This window comes from Ambystoma mexicanum, chromosome 12 (assembly GCF_040938575.1).
Source record: "Ambystoma mexicanum isolate Mex_15411 chromosome 12, UKY_AmexF1_1, whole genome shotgun sequence".
Taxonomy (NCBI): domain Eukaryota; kingdom Metazoa; phylum Chordata; class Amphibia; order Caudata; family Ambystomatidae; genus Ambystoma; species Ambystoma mexicanum.
This window is the reverse complement of record NC_090936.1, coordinates 37,925,929-37,941,869: the sequence shown is the minus strand read 5'-3', so window position 1 is coordinate 37,941,869 and position 15,941 is coordinate 37,925,929. Positions and strand designations below refer to the sequence as shown.

At 41.6% G+C, this 15,941-nt stretch overlaps 1 protein-coding gene across 1 annotated transcript in view; it reads left to right on the top strand.

Annotated features, from left to right (window-relative positions):
- Positions 1–6,837, top strand: part of MDFIC (MyoD family inhibitor domain containing) — a 139,411-nt gene extending 132,574 nt beyond the window's left edge. Inside the window, exon 5 of the mRNA XM_069627891.1 lies at positions 2,691–6,837. Within this exon, the coding sequence (XP_069483992.1) occupies positions 2,691–2,938 (248 nt within the window). The 3' untranslated portion in view covers positions 2,939–6,837. The remainder of the gene's footprint in view (positions 1–2,690) is intronic.
- Positions 6,838–15,941: the final 9,104 nt, after the last annotated feature.

Below are 15,941 nucleotides of genomic sequence, written 5' to 3'. Positions count from 1 at the left end.
AGACCCTCCCCTTCAAGGAACGCCTCCTTCATGCACCATAACAACCACAATCTCACTCTCATCCGACCCCCCCCACCCCGAGCACTGCTTGCTTAACTAATGAAACAGAACCCTGTTGTACATTGGGCCACTTACATGTAATTCTGTTGCCTTATCATGTAGAGTGCTCCACTGCTCCTCGAACCTAGGTCTGCGCAAAAAGAATTCATAAAATAAATAAATAAAATAAGCAATGTCATTGTTCTGTTTCTTCCAGCCAAAACACACCACGCATAGGCATGGCTCAGCTGAAGCGTGTTCGGACTGTTCGTAACTAGATCTTGGAACCCTATCGATTCGTAGTCACTGGGAAAGTTCCTGAACTGCATTGATAATCGACTCAACGTCCCACCCAAGACAGAGTTCCGACAACCACATAAATTTGTTCCTTGAAAAAAGTGATTTCCCATTCAACACAGGGAATGGGCAGTGATCAATCCAAAAACGCATTTATTGTAAGAAATTAATATTGTAGTACGTTTATACAAATTGTCATGAATATTTCTATTTACATCTAATTTGGTTTGTATATACATTGTTTTTTATACATTCATCAATCAAAAGTTATTACTTTCATAGCATTGGAGATGGCCATTACGCAATAAAATAAAAATCCATTGAAATATTTGGTTATTCCATACAACATTATCCACTTACATACATAACATTACAAATTATTAATCTTTCAATACCCATGATTATTTATTCAATATCACTCTTTATTCCATAAACTGTACATCCTTTAAAGTTAATATTTCCTCCACCTTTCCAGTAAGTGACTTCAATCCCGTAACTCCTACTCTAGAATCCAAGAATTCCTACTCTACATCCCAAAGGATTAACCTTCCGTATTCCACCTGTTTATCCACTTCTGCGTCGGTTTTGTATTCAGTGAGGTTGGGTGTCAGATATTTTCTCTGTTCCGTAAGGATTAAGGCAGTGTGCTAAATGGTGTTGTGTAATTTGCACCATGAAGCAGTGTTTGTTCTGCAATGTTGCACCTGCACAAATTACCAGGGATACAAAATACAATACAAAATTAGCGCTGTATCAGTTCACCCTAACTGTATTTAAAAAGGGCCTCCTACGATGCCATAGGTAAGCAGGCTTAGAAACAACAATGTAGCAACTTGCACATCATCTTTGTGTTGCTTTTGTGATATATTGACGATATAAATTGTCTCTAATCATTAGGAGTGTGGAAGTAGATTTTCTATTTAAGTGTGATGTCTACTATTTAGGGCAATTAGCAAATTGAATTATTATTAAAATATTGAAGTATGAGTGAGTACTGGCTGTTATTTCTCTAAACAGGAGGGCTCATTGTATAACCCCCCATTTTCCGGATTATGCTTTTAATGTTGGAAATACATTGTTATCTAAATTCCTGCTAATTGTGGGTTTTAAAACACATTTTTAAAATGTATTTGATAATATCTTTCTTTCAATATTAATTTAATATCACGTTTATATAGCACTTCCTTCTGGATTACTCATTTCTAATCACTTTCACAATAAATTGTATTATTAACTAATTTAACAATACTCAATGTTGGATCCGGCAGGGCTTAATGGAACCTGTGGGGATTCAAATGTGTGTCCTGCAGGCTCAACAAGTATGAAGGACACCTGCTGAAGAGTGCTCGTGCTGAGGGCTGATGCCTAAGAGCCGCCTCCCCGAAACGCTGCTCTCTTCCCTTCTCCCGTTCCAGCATGTCACTTTCAGGGGGATCCCACCTCCCCCACTAATTGTGGTTTCAGTGTGCGGCTATTCCTCTGCCCTGTTCCCTCCCACCTGGCGTTGGCGTAAATATCCATCCATCAGCGTCCTTCTGGTGCTCTTTTGTGCATTGCGCTCCCCTCGCAGCTCCCGATCGCAATCAGTTCTATATGATATTACCGCATTTTAAAGACCGAACACAAAAAATACTGATTTTTGTTGACCTTTTTTGCCTCAGCTTTAAATTGCAGCAATATCATATGCTCCCCTCACCCCCAAGGTGATGCCATCCTCACCCCCACCCTCTCCTGACAGTTGTTATGTAAAACGGGGGTTCCACTGCCCCAACCCTTCCTTTCCCCACCCACCATCCCTTCCCAACACAACACAAAGCTAGTCCATACACATCCATAAACGCAAACACTCACGCAGACACACTCACACACAGACCTGTCAGCCCCTGCGCACACTTTTGTGCGGCAGGGGCTGACAGTTCGGTTTAGAACAACCGCTCTGTGCAGTCAGAGCGATCATTCTAAATCGATCTTTTTAGTTTTCGGTCAAGTGAAAACTGTTTTCACTTAGTACCTTGCATTCACGCAGTACGATCTTATTTGCTTTCGTATTTACTGTTTTTAACAAAAACTGTTTTGAAACATTGTCTTTAGAATGTACTAATTTTTGAATGATTTAAATGGATGAGTACTTCTTCCTTGCAATAAGATCTTGGACCCTAGCGATCTGAGCATTTCACTCAATTTTGTCAATACTAGGTGTTGACTTCAATACTCAGTTAACATTTATGCTGTTTCTAACAATAGTTAAATACACGTGTTTTCTTACTGAATTAACTTTCCATGACTCATGCTGCATTTTCTTTTCTTCTCATCCTATACCTGGCATTCCTCCCACCACATGAAAACCCTCAAAGATTGCTGTGTCCACTGTATCCTGGCCTGCCTCTTCTGTGAGTTCATCACCCTCTGCAACCTAGTGCTTGGACAAGCCTCGTGCGGTGTCTGTACCTCTGAGGTTTGTTGCTGTTGCTGCGGCGAGGAAATGGGCGATGACTGCAACTGTCCCTGCGACATGGACTGCGGCATCATGGACGCCTGTTGCGAGTCGTCTGACTGCTTGGAAATCTGTATGGAATGCTGCGGAATCTGCTTTCCCTCCTGAGACATTTATCTGCTTATTTTATTAAAGAAAACTGGAGAATATTTTTTATTTTGTAGTTGTAGGGAACGCAACACGATAAGACGAGTTGGACTTATTCTATCATTTGCACTGTGAACCATGCATGTATTGATGAAAAGATCAATTTTCTCAAGCTAAATTTGGTGGCGTATTTTGAAACCTGTATAACAAAGCAGGTTCTTTGCTCAGAAGCCATCTTAAGTTTGCAAATGCGAAACTCGAGGAACAAGGCTAACGGAGAAAGAACACTCAATGAAACCGTCAAGTGACACTTACAGCGACATTGTGCCACCAGTGGCTTTTTTTATAGTAAATGCAAGGGCGGAGTGTGTGTGCGTGTGTGTGTGGACATTGGATTGGAATGCAATCAACTTGTAAAGCCGTAATGAGAACATGCATTCTGAAAAACTCCTCTCTCAAAAACCTCTTCTCATTACCGTTCCCCCCAAAACACATATTATGCAAACGGTTAAAGGGTAAATAAAAATTAAGGTAGGGTGGTAAGGCAAAACAGAACAATATGGGGTAAATCCTCTGTCTTACAAAATGGCAACAAAAGCAGCCTTCAGGAAAAAACAACCAAATTCAGAAGGTGTTTCTGGGGAAAAAGGTTTTTTCTTAGATCTTTTAATTGCTCTAGTGGATTAATTCATGCCCATTGTGAAACCCACACTTTAAGCAGGTACAGTTGCACTTTTAAAGTTGGTAACATATGCTGGTGTGTGTCTGCAGGCAAACCTCCTGAAGTGTCACTTGAATGGCGTAGTTCAAGACAAAATGCATGTCAAGGTCCTGTTTTTTCATGTGTATTGTTCTCATGCCCTAAATGTATGAATTGGGTTATTTTTTGACTGAACTGTCTCGCCTGCCTAATATGGGGCATTCCCCCATACCCTCGTTTTCCATTTCCCCCATTTTGTGTATATAGAACTTCATGTTTGTCCCATTTTTATATTTACTTACCAAAATGTAGTTTTTGATTAAGGGGAGATTTTTGCTCCTTTTCAGGCAATTATTTTTGAATACATTGGGTACGTCCCGTTTTGTTTAAGATTAAGCATGCAGTATATGAGGCTAGCAATATATGGATCTTTTCTTATATCTGTGGTTGCCGATAAATATAGGAAAAAAGGAACACATGGAGTAAAAACTGTATACAAATAGAAACCGTTGAATGTATTTCCAGACACAGGATAGTAATGGATCCAACAGTGTTTGTCCTCATACACCCCAACAGGTCTCTAAATGCGTCATGTGAGAATCGCTAGCAATGAGGAAATCTCACTTGCAGCAACCCATGCTTTATTTTCGTAGATAGCTTGAAAGCCAAAGGCGCCCTAGAGTTTACTTGGATAAGGTACATCACTCCGCCACTTAACTATAAAATTATTCCCGCTTGCACCCAAGATTCACTAGACTTTGGGCAAGTGCACTTTATATAATTTTTCTATAGGTGCAAATATGTAGCAATCGGCGTGTCGTCTTGGGAGACTTCTACGTTCTATCAATGCGCTACATGGAGGAAGGCAGTGCCTCCTTCTCGTGCACTCGCATCCGGTTTCGGTTACTAGCATCGACAGAAATACAGTCAAGTTAGGGTATTTTGGTCTAACTAAAAACAAGTAGTACTCATTTAAAACAATATTTTATTCCCCTGTTCCATTCAAAAGTGTATTGGAGGACACTATCAAAATACCTAAACTCTTTGGGATTAATTCACAAAGCTACAATACTATACTGAATATATTATAATTTCCAATTCTGTGGTTCATGCACATATTTGCTTGACTGCTGCATTTACTGCATGAGTGGCCTCTTTGCTCTAAAGAGGCAATGGAATATCGAACAAAATGCAGGTCTCCAGTTGTTACAGAAAGAGATGTTTTATTAGACGTTTACCAAATTTCATTAATCGGGTCTTGTTTTAGAAAAAGAGATGGATTTTTTAAATTCACCAAATATTAAATGGCAGGTCTCGTATTGTTATGGAAGGTGATGGATTTTTAGAAGTTTACAATATTTCATATGGAAGGTCTTGAATTGTTAAAGAAAGAGATCTTTTTTCCCGGTGTTTACCAAATTTCATATTGCAGATCTTGTGTGAAGAACATTCAATGATTTTTTTTAAGTTTACCAAATTTCAAACGGCAGCGCTCCTATTGTTAAGTAAAGAGATGGATTTTTAGGTGTTTACCATATTGCATATGGAAGGTCTCATATTGTTAGGGAACTGATTGTTTCGTTTTTAGAAGTTAACCAAATTTAATATGCAGGTCTTCTTTTGTTATAGATGTTTTTTCCAGGTATTTACAACTTTTCTATATAGCAGGCCTTATGCTGTTATGAAAGAGATCGATTTTAAGAAGTTTACCAAATTTCATTCATCAGGTCTTGCATTGTCAAAGAAAGAGATGTTTTTCAAGATGTTTACAAAATGTATATTTCAGGACATTTGTGGTTAAGAAAAGAGATGTATTTTTAGACATTCACCAAATGTAAAATGGCAGGTCTTTTATTGTTAAGAAAATATTTTTGGGAACTTTTTATGAAATTTCATAGGGCAGAACTCATATCGTAAGTTTCCCAAATTTACTTTGGTAGGTGAATTATCTAATTGGAAAAGTTGATTGCCAGACTGTTTATTCCAGTGTGCTTTTGGTTAAGGCTTTCTTGTTCATCTTAATATCATCCTTCACAATCTTTAAAAATTACCATAATTATCTATTAATATTTAAAGTATATTGAAAAGATGGATATGAACAACAGAATTTGCCATCAACTGCCCTGTCATTAAAGTTTAACAGTCAACAAAATGCTGAAACGCCTGCCTGTATCTTCTAAACCTACATCCAAAACACCCCCTTTTATCAACCCCTTCTTAGTTAAACTCATAATTTCATGTTTACATTTACATCTCTGCTATTTCCTCTGTTACTGCTTAGAAACTTCTGGGAACACAGAACATTGGCAACAGTCTAGATTTTCAGGGTTGATACGTTCTTTTTGCACGTGGTGCTGCTCTTTGCAATATATGTATGAATCAATGCCTCTTGTAAGTGTGTGGTTCCCTGCAAGCCCGTATCTACTGTTTATGCTGGGTTGTATATAGCGAAAGCATCGCTGTGAAGCAAAGGTTGCTGTACAACAAGAGGGTACAATAATAGCGAACAATAAAATGGATATAATTAGAAAGCTGTGCGTTGCCCTCAATCTGACCATCCTAAAGGTACTGTAGAGTCTCTGCGTCTCCATCAGAAAATCCATGCCTGGCTTCTCTGACCTTCCACCACCGTCCTACCTCTCTCCATTGATATTTTGAGTACCCAGAGAGAGACATGACATTTGCCCACAAACCAACACAAGAATACAATTAAGCGAATGTATCATTTTTATACTGACATATTACAGAAAAGCTGTCCGTGGGATAATACATCTTGTATTGTAGAACATATTTGTGTTATTCTGTGAGTTGTTCCTTGCATACATGCACCTTTCTTACATGTTAGCACTGTTGTCATATTTCTCTATGTACTGGAGAACATTAGCAGATTGTATAAGCAAAGTTGTTATATGTAATCTACTGCTTATCTATGATTATGTACTACATTGGTTGCATAAACTGTTAGTGTACTAAACGATGTAGAACCAAAAGTAGATAATGTGACATTCTTTTTTCGGTTCAGTAATTATTCACATTTACTATGTTGTGATACTCTCCTACCATGCTTGCGATTTAAGTTTACATTTCTTCAGAGGTGCACCTTTTGAATCTATGCTCAAGTTTTGGTAATGGTGTCTGTTTTATATTAACTGGATCTGTGCTCTCCGAGAACCACAACACTATTTTGAAATAAAGAAAGGTATTTTAATTATTTTGGAAATGGTATGTCAAGCTTTGTAATATTTTTCCTCCCAACACAAGCAGACATGGGTGGATGCTTAACGCTCACAAGTGGAAATGTTTTTTATTTATTTGATGATATATCCAACATTGATTATTCTTAATGTATGCTTCTATGATGACATTTTCATAGTAGAAAGCAATTTGTTTTTTTAACATTATTTTTTTTAGGATGCATTTAAGCATGTTCTTTTGCGATTTGTCAAAGCAAAAGCTCTTTATATATATTTGAATCTTTTCTGTGCCCTGTGTTTGCCCTCATTGGTTAATACGTTTTTGTTTTGTTTTTACTTACTCAGCCATGTGGATTACCAGACAAGCGCAAAAGTATTTGTAGAAGAACTCGAGATATCCATTTAGTTTAACAATTGTTTTGTTGTACAATCAAGAATTAGGGGTTAATGTGAAGATCCATCGTTTTTTATCTAGAAAATTGGAAATGTTTTTAGTGGCTGTCTGAAAAAGAAACAAATGCATTTGGGAAAGCAGTTCAAGAAAATAATTTCTAAGATCCTGAAAATCTGGGAAATTAAAATATCTCAATTTGCTTTATTTAAAGCTGTAATAATTGACAGTATTCTGTTATAGTCTTCTGTGGCCTATCCTGCTTCCTTAATATTGTCTCGTCGAACACTGAAGTCTGATCCAAAAATAAAATGTAGTTTGCGGATATTTGAAGAGCATAATGAGATATTCACCCCAATTATGACATTATTTGACTCCACCTCCAGTAAGCGAATGTAGGATAATATTCAACCTATATTGTTGCACGTTACACCAGTTTTTAAAGTCACTGGAGATGGGGGCGGGGGGGTGAATGCAGTTTTTATAAACGGGTGGATTCTTGTGGATCTGGTGGATCCCATTCTCAGAGCGACAATTGTCCACGTGTGACACGAGTTGGGTACCTTCATCCTGAGCCTTCTAAAGACCTGGGGATTACCAAACCTGCATAGATGTGTTTCGGGTGCATCTCCTTCTAATAAAACATGCATTAAGACTTATAATTGCAAGTCTAAGCAGCTAAAAAACCTGTCATTTTTTTTAGAATAGCAGCCAGTTAGTTTTGGAAAAAAGTCGGTCAGATCCCAAACACATGTCAATATTGGCCACTTTAGTCTAACACTAGAAATACTGTTTTTTGTTCTTCAAATTAACTGATGTAGTAGACAGTAATATATGGACGCATGTAGGGACGGTTACCGAATTAAAAAAGAATACACTTTTTAAACTAAAGATTTTTGCAGAAAAAATACCACATTTTTTAATTTGGCGGTCCACCCCCCCTCCCCGAAGCCCCCTGTTTTGCTTCGTTTATAATCCCACCTCAACCCCTCCCCACCCATTTTAACCACTTACACCACCGCCATATATATATATTTTTTTAAATCATTGTATTTCTTTTGGCAAAAATGTTTGGATAAAAATGTTGTTAGTTATTTTTAAGTCAGTAAAATCACTGCATAACTGTATGGACATCTAGTGAAATCATGGATGAAACCATATGTCATAGCTGTTTCTTTTCTTACATTGGTTTGTCCTATAAATGACTGCAGGCATTTGACCCTTTTAGATTCGTGGACATTTGAATTCCCTAAACACTGAAGGATATTGTTTTTGAAAAGTCACTTGCATGGGTGCTTGCAGATAATATTTTAGTTTTGCTGGAGACCCTGAAATCTGACTCAGATTTTTAAACTCTTTCTTAATTTTTCCCTCAAAGGTTCTGTATAGCTCGTTAGGTAATCCACACAGACCGGCAGCCTTTCCTGTATCAAATGTTTAGTTTATTTATTTATACCGCGTGCCGATCCCTGGGGTAACTGGGCACCGGAGACTTGGATCAGGTTACAGCAGAAAATAGACATACAAGATAGTAACAGTAAGTGCAATGGACCGGGTTACATGGTGCTCGAGGGGCAAACACAGGAAAACAAGGTACAGTGATTTGAGTGTCAGACAATGGTAGAGTTCTTGTTGGTGAGCCAGGACTTGGTTTTTGCTCTGAAGGTCCAGAACGAAGGTTCCGCTGTAATGCTCAACGGTACAGCGTTCCACTGTTTGGCGGCTAGGAATGGGAAACTGGAGCCGCCTGCTTTTTTTAGGGAGAATTTGGGGATGGAGAGGCAGTGGGAGTACAACATTCTTGTGGGTCTGGTTGAGGTGTGTTTGTTGAACTTGTCTGCCAAGTATTTGGGGGCGTCATTAGAGAGGTATTTGTGGACGATGATGAGAGATTGAAGGGTAATTCTGTCTTGTATAGGGAGCCAATGGGCATCCTGTCTAAAGCGGGAGATGTGTGAGTGTCGTGGGATACTCAGAGCCGCTCTGAGGGCATTGTTCTGTAGCACCGCCAATTTGTTCAAATTGCGCTCTGAGGTGCCAAGAAAGAGGGTGTTGCAGTAGTCGATTTTTGAGAGCACTAGTGCTCTGGCTAGTGTGATCCAAATGGAGGGCGAGAGGAAGGCTTTGCAGGAGTTGATGAGCTTATTAGTATAAGCTGTGGAGGAGGCTGTGGCGTTTACCTGTTTTTTGAGCGAGAGTGTGGAATCTAAATAAACCCCTAAGGTTTTAATTTATTTGGCCACAGTGATTAGGTTGCCGTCTATGTTGATAGAAGCGCAACAGGGGTCCAGTTTGTTTAGCCGAGGTTGGGAGCCGACGAGAAGGAGTTCAGTTTCTCGTCGTTGAGGCATATGCCGTGCTCTGCCATCCAGGCTTGGATCTCCAGGTAGAGGTTGTTGATCCGTATGGAGTCCTCTTCATAGCAGCCTAATAGGGTGATGAGAACCTGGGTATCGTCAGCATAGTTTGTGTATGTGACAACCAGGTGATCAAGGCGGTCGAACAATAGCTTTGTGAAGATTTTGTATAAGGTCGGCGAGACGCACAAAACACAGAGGATGGGGATGGGATGGAATGTTGATATCACAGCCAGTGCATCAGATGGTTCGGCTTCTTTTAGTACTTTCTTTTAGTACATCAAGTTCAAAGGCACCTAAATGTACCCCCATTTTATTCTCCTGAGTAATTTTCTTCATCCTTGAAGAGTTTTTTATAATCTCTGAACGCCAGCTGAATGTATGCCTATTTCTTTCTTGGGCCGGTTCACAACGTTTGTTACAGAAGACTCTCTTAATTGCAGTAATGGCCTCCCTTTTCTGATACTTTGTTGCCAGTACCCTCGCAATTACGTGTGCTTGCCCATTTTGCTTTTTCCAATTTACTGGCTTTTTTTCTGCCTTTACATAATTTCATCCACAACGGCATGAACCTCTGTTTCCAGTTATTGAGATTATATTATGTCATTGCTATTTGCCAGAAGACAAAAATAGAAATTATCATCTCAAGCACCCAGCAAACGTTAAATGTGCCCGATTGCTAATCTTTACCTGTTCCCCAAGGCCCCTCCTAATATCATTTTTGCCACATTCCTATTCCTGTAACACTTTAAAAAGTAAGTCAAAATTTCATAAGAAAGTCACTTTTCTCACAAAAAGGGAAAAGTGAATGGAGAGATATCAAACTCTCTAGCCCACAAAAAACGGTCATACAATTGCTTGTGGTCTTCCCTCTCTACACCCACCTATAATATCCCCTAATATCTTTTTAAGTGTGTTGTGGTTTCCCAATCTTGTGGGAAAATTTGTGGGAATGCCTTCTGTTGGTGACAACAAAAGGCTGCTTTTCATTTCTGAAAAGCCTGTTTGGCATTCTGCCATTGGCGATATATTAAAGGTGTTGGTACTGAGTGCCCACTCTCCGCACACAATTATTAAACTACTCAATGGATGTACACCAAATCAATCAAGGCCAGCTCTCAACTACTTTGCGCCACTTTTGAAACAAATCTGATTTAAATCTGCACATCTGTTCAATGAATTCATGTTTTCCCTGTTGGAAACCAAAGTAAAAAAAAAAAACACAACCTATTTTTCATGCTTTATATAAGTTTTAAGCAGTTGGGTAAATCTGCATTAAACTTTCCCGTTTTGGGGGACCGGGCCATACAACATCTTTGGAAACTTGCACAGAGATGTGTCTGATGAGTAAACCACTATTAGTGTCACATGGTTAAGGGAGCACACATTGCTCACACCAGTGTAAATTTCAAACGTTGTATTAAACACAAAATGGAATTTGGATCTGAGTATCTGTAACAAAGATTCTTGGGAAATGTAGGCATTAAACTCAAGATTATAAACTAAGGACAGCAAAAAAAAGGCATTCAGAATGTTCAAGACAAGAAGGTCTCCTGTCTAGCAGTCAGTCTTTCTCACTTTTTTTGGGGACCACAAGGCCCCTCTGCCTCTTTCTGCATTCTTCCTCCCTTTGTGAAGTGCCCCCAAAACTCCTTCACTTCACTGGGATTATCTGTCTCCCAGTCTTTTGCTCAGGGAAATGGTGCCCTACTCAGTAAAATACATCTAGGAATATAGTGCCCTGCTCACTAGTCTGCACCTAGGGATATAGTGCCCTGCTCACTAGTCTGCACCTAGGGATATAGTGCCCTGCTCACTAGTCTGCACCTAGGGATATAGTGCCCTGCTCACTAGTCTGCACCTAGGGATATAGTGCCCTGCTCACTAGTCTGCACCTGGGGATATAGTGCCCTGTTCACTAGTCTGCACCTAGGAATATAGTGCCCTGTTCACTAGTCTGCACCTAGGGATATAGTGCCCTGCTCACTAGTCTGCACCTGGGGATATAGTGCCCTGTTCACTAGTCTGCACCTAGGAATACACTAATCCACACCTAGGGATATAGTGCCCTGCTCACTAATCCACATCTAGGGATAAAGTGCCCTGCTCACTAGTCCCTACCTAGGGAAATAGTGCCCTGCTCCAGAATCCACATCTAGCAATACACTAATTCACATCTAGGGATATAGTATCCCGCTCACTAGTCTGCACCTAGGGATATAGTGCCCTGCTCTCTAATCCACATCTAGGGATATAGTACCTTGCTCTCTCTCTCTTCAATGTAGCACACCCCTCTTCTGGTCACACAGTGCTCTCAGCTTCTCAGAGTGGCCCACCCCTCTTCTGGGGTCTCAGGGGATAGCCTCTTCCTCACAAGAGCATACCCCTCTTCTGGGATTCATTGGCACTCTCTCCACCTTACTGGGGCAAACCCCACTTTTTGGAGCACACCACTCACCGGAGATTCAGGCAACTCCCCTCACACTCACTGGAGCGGATCCACTTTTGAGGCTCAAGGGGGGGGTCTCTGCTCCCGGGGTCTCTGCTCCCCCTTACTGGACCAAATCCCCCCTGGGTTTCAAGGGACTTCTCTCCCACTCACTGGAGAAGACATCACTTATGGGGCACTGGGGGGCTCTTATACCCCTTACTGGAGCACACCCCTCTTGTGATGTTCAAGGGACTCCTCTCCTCCTCACGGAAGCAGACCCCACTTTTGGGTGCATGGAGGGCTCTTCTACCACTGATGGGAGCACATCCCTCATCTGGGGCTCAGGGGACCTCCCCTTAAGCCCCCACTTACTGGAGTGAACCAACTTTTGGGGTTTCAGCTGGGCTCTTCACCCCCTCACTGGAACACACCCTTCTTCTGGGTGTCTGGGAGCCATTCTCAGTGGAGCAGACCCCACCTTTGGGTGTTCAGATGGCTTGTTGGACCCGTTACTGGAGCACACCCCTCTTCTCGGGTCCAAGGGACTCCTCTCCCACTCACTGAAACAGACCTCCCTTTCAGTGTTTGGGGGCTCTTCTCCCCCTGATGGGAGCCCGTCCCTCACCTGGGGCTCAGAGGATCCCCTCCCACTTACTGGTGCAAGCCCACTATTGGGGTTCAGCTGGGCTCTTCACCCCTTCACTGGAACACACCCCTCTTCTGGGGCGCAGGGGTCTCATCTCCTGCTCACTGGAGTAGACCCGACATTTGGGGATCAGGAAGTTTCTTTCCCTTCTTTCGCCTCTCACTGGAACATACCCCCTTCTGGAGTTCGGGGAACTCTCCCCCGCCCCCTCACTAGAGCATCCCCTCTTCTGGGGATGAAGGTGCTCCTCTCCCCTCACCGGAGCAGACCCTCTCCTGTGGCTCAGCTGGGTCCCCTTTTCCTCAATGGAGCGCACCATTCATCTGGGCTGAAGGCGCTCCTCTGCTCTGGTGCTCTCCCACAGTCACAGTAAACTCGACTCCTCTCGGCTCCAGCTCAAAAGACTTTGGGCCTCATTGCAAGTTGGGCGGTCTAGTAGAAATGCAGGTAATAGCATTACCGCTGCATTACCGCACTGCCCAGCTATGAGTTGGGTGGAAAGTTGGGTCTGAGCTGGAGGTATATCCGCGGACATTATGCCAATTTTTGGTGCAATTACCACAGCGCAATTACCGCCGTGGTAATTGCACCAAAAATGCCTCATTGAGTTCTATAGACCAAAAGAAATGGGGACTTCCACCGCCACTTGTGATACCGCCAGACCAAGTGGTGGTAACGGTAATTGCATTGGGTGGTATTCTGGCAGATTAACCGCTGGACTACCACCCAGCTTGTGATAAGGGCATTCGCGTTTCTTAGCCTCTGCTATGTAGCCTTCAGCCTTCCTCCACTGGCTGTGACAAACCTTTGAATTGATTGGATATTTACCAAGCCAAAGGAAGAAGTCTTTAAAAGGCTTTCTGCCATCCTGCATCTCTTGCAGTTGGCTTCCAGTGGAGCTGGTGTTTGTTAGCTGCTCTGCCCCTGCCTTGCCTCCTCACTGTACTCCTGCTCAGAAGTTCGTTTGTGGGCTTCTGATGTGAAAACGACTATCACAGTGACAAGGCAAACCTCTAGTAAGTTACCACCTGTGCAAGAATCATGTTGTCCTTTGGAAGGGGAAAGGTCGTATGTCTCTCTTTAAATGCTGCAGCTGTAGGGATTCTCGCCTGTTGACCAAGGCGCCTCTCTGAATGTGCTAGTGGTTTCCCATAGCATAGCTTTCCCGGAACCCCTCTCCAGAATCTGCTCTGGGTTTTGAATTGCTGAACCTGATGCCTCTTGGGAGATGTAGTGCTGAATATGCTGTTTCTTTGGGACCTGGTAGTTTCTAATCAGTTGCTTCCTCAAGGGCTTTGGGAATAGTTCCAGGTGGGTCTTGATATGATGTTTGCACTGTGACGTTACCACATTAGCAATATAATGTTTGCAAAGTCAATGGCCCTCATTACGACCCTGGCGGAATTCGCGGTGCTAAATGCACGGCGGAAAGCCGCCGATAGCGCCATGGGGGTTGGCGGATTTACCACCCCATGCCGACCTTGGCGGAGCGGTAAATCCCCAATCCCCATTTTGCCCTTCCCCATTCCCATTCTTGCCCCATAGGGTATAATGGGAGTGGGGAAGGCGTTAATTACGCCACCGTAAAGTACGGTGGCGTAATTAACAACGAGGTCCCTTAGCGCCATGGATTTCTCCGCCCGGTAAAACCAGGCGGAGAAAGGCTCCATGGCGCTACGGGAACTCGTAGTAGGGCGGACGGGTCCGCCGCGAATAACGCTGGCGGAAACCCACTCCGCCAGGGTCGTAATGAGGGCCCATGCATTTTAGCTGTCACCTTAATTATAGGGGGACCCTGTTATATACTATAGGGTGACCCTGTTATTTACCTTTTTGGGTACATGAACTGGTGATCCTTATGTACATGTATGCCCAAGTCTGCAAAGCTCAATACGTCATATGATATGATATGATAGGTTATCTATAACACGCTTAATACCCAGAAGATTCTAAGTGCAGACCCGGGGATCGAACCTGTGGTGCTTTGTGTTGTCTTGCTTTCTAGGTGAGCGCGTTGCCCCTGAGCTATCCTCCCGAGACAATGAATATATCAATATGAATATCAATTGGCCATTTCTTCCTCTGTATGCCTGTTATGCCTGTTTTATTTGTTACTTTCGGCGATGATTTATCTTCTTTGTTGTTTTTTTGGGTTTTCTGATTGGTGAAGTTAATTCCCTAGTTCTTTTCTGTGCTATCATTCATGTCTTTATTCATGATTTCTTATGGTGGCTTTCTGGTTCTCTGGAATGTTTCTCTCTCTCTCTTTCTTTATGACTTTTCTCTGGCAGGAGACTTCTCTTGAAGCTTCCTGCAAAGATAAGATCATTTTCCATTGTTATATCTTTGGCGGTGTTGGTGGTGTATAAGCAGAGACATACCGACACAGGGTATATTTACTGAGCTCAGAATCCTTATGCTAAATGTGAAATATTGGACACATCTGGGTTTCTTTTTAGTCTTTCTTGTCATCCTTTTTTGTCGAATGACTTTTATTTTCCTTTTTCCTTCCTTCTTTAAACTTGTTTCTTTACTATTTTATTTCTGTATGGTTTCGAGTGATGTGCAATCAGGCTTTTCGTTATAACATCGATTGAACACTTTATCACTCATTAATGACTGAGTGTCTAGATCCAGAACTGCAATGAGCTATGCACTACTCCATTATGGCCTGTGGTTTTATTAAAGTGTACGCCAAATGTCTAATGCTGTATATTTGACTGCATGTCTAGTTTAAGGTATTGCACTTTGCACTTTATTCCAACGCAGAGGTCACTTTATGCAATGTCTTTCTTTAGCTAAAGCTACATAGCCTAATAAAATACAATGAAAGCCTTAATTATACGATGATCGCATGTTGATAAACTACCATGACATGCTTGTCTACAATGCACTATACACTTTATTGCAAAGATTAGCCACTTTGGAACAAGATGGTATTGTCCAAAATGGATGATTTTATTGGTTACATTTTCTAATAGTGCCAAAATTGAAATAGGCTTATCTTTACAGTTGGTCTATCGGGCGACTTATTCAACCTTTGGTTCCAACATAGATATTTGTAACTCAGTCTGTAATCTGGGGACAGGAATAGCCCCTTACTTCCACAAATGTGATGTATCGTCGCAGGTCACTGGGTTGACGGTAATTTTAGGAGAACCCGTCATAAACTATAGTAACAAGAATGCCGAAGCATACAAAAAAAAAATAGGACTTTGCACACTTTAAGTTTGAAAAGGGTATGTTTTAATATCATCCGATTTTAATCATCCAATCTTAGATATTGCCCTTGTAACGATAACACG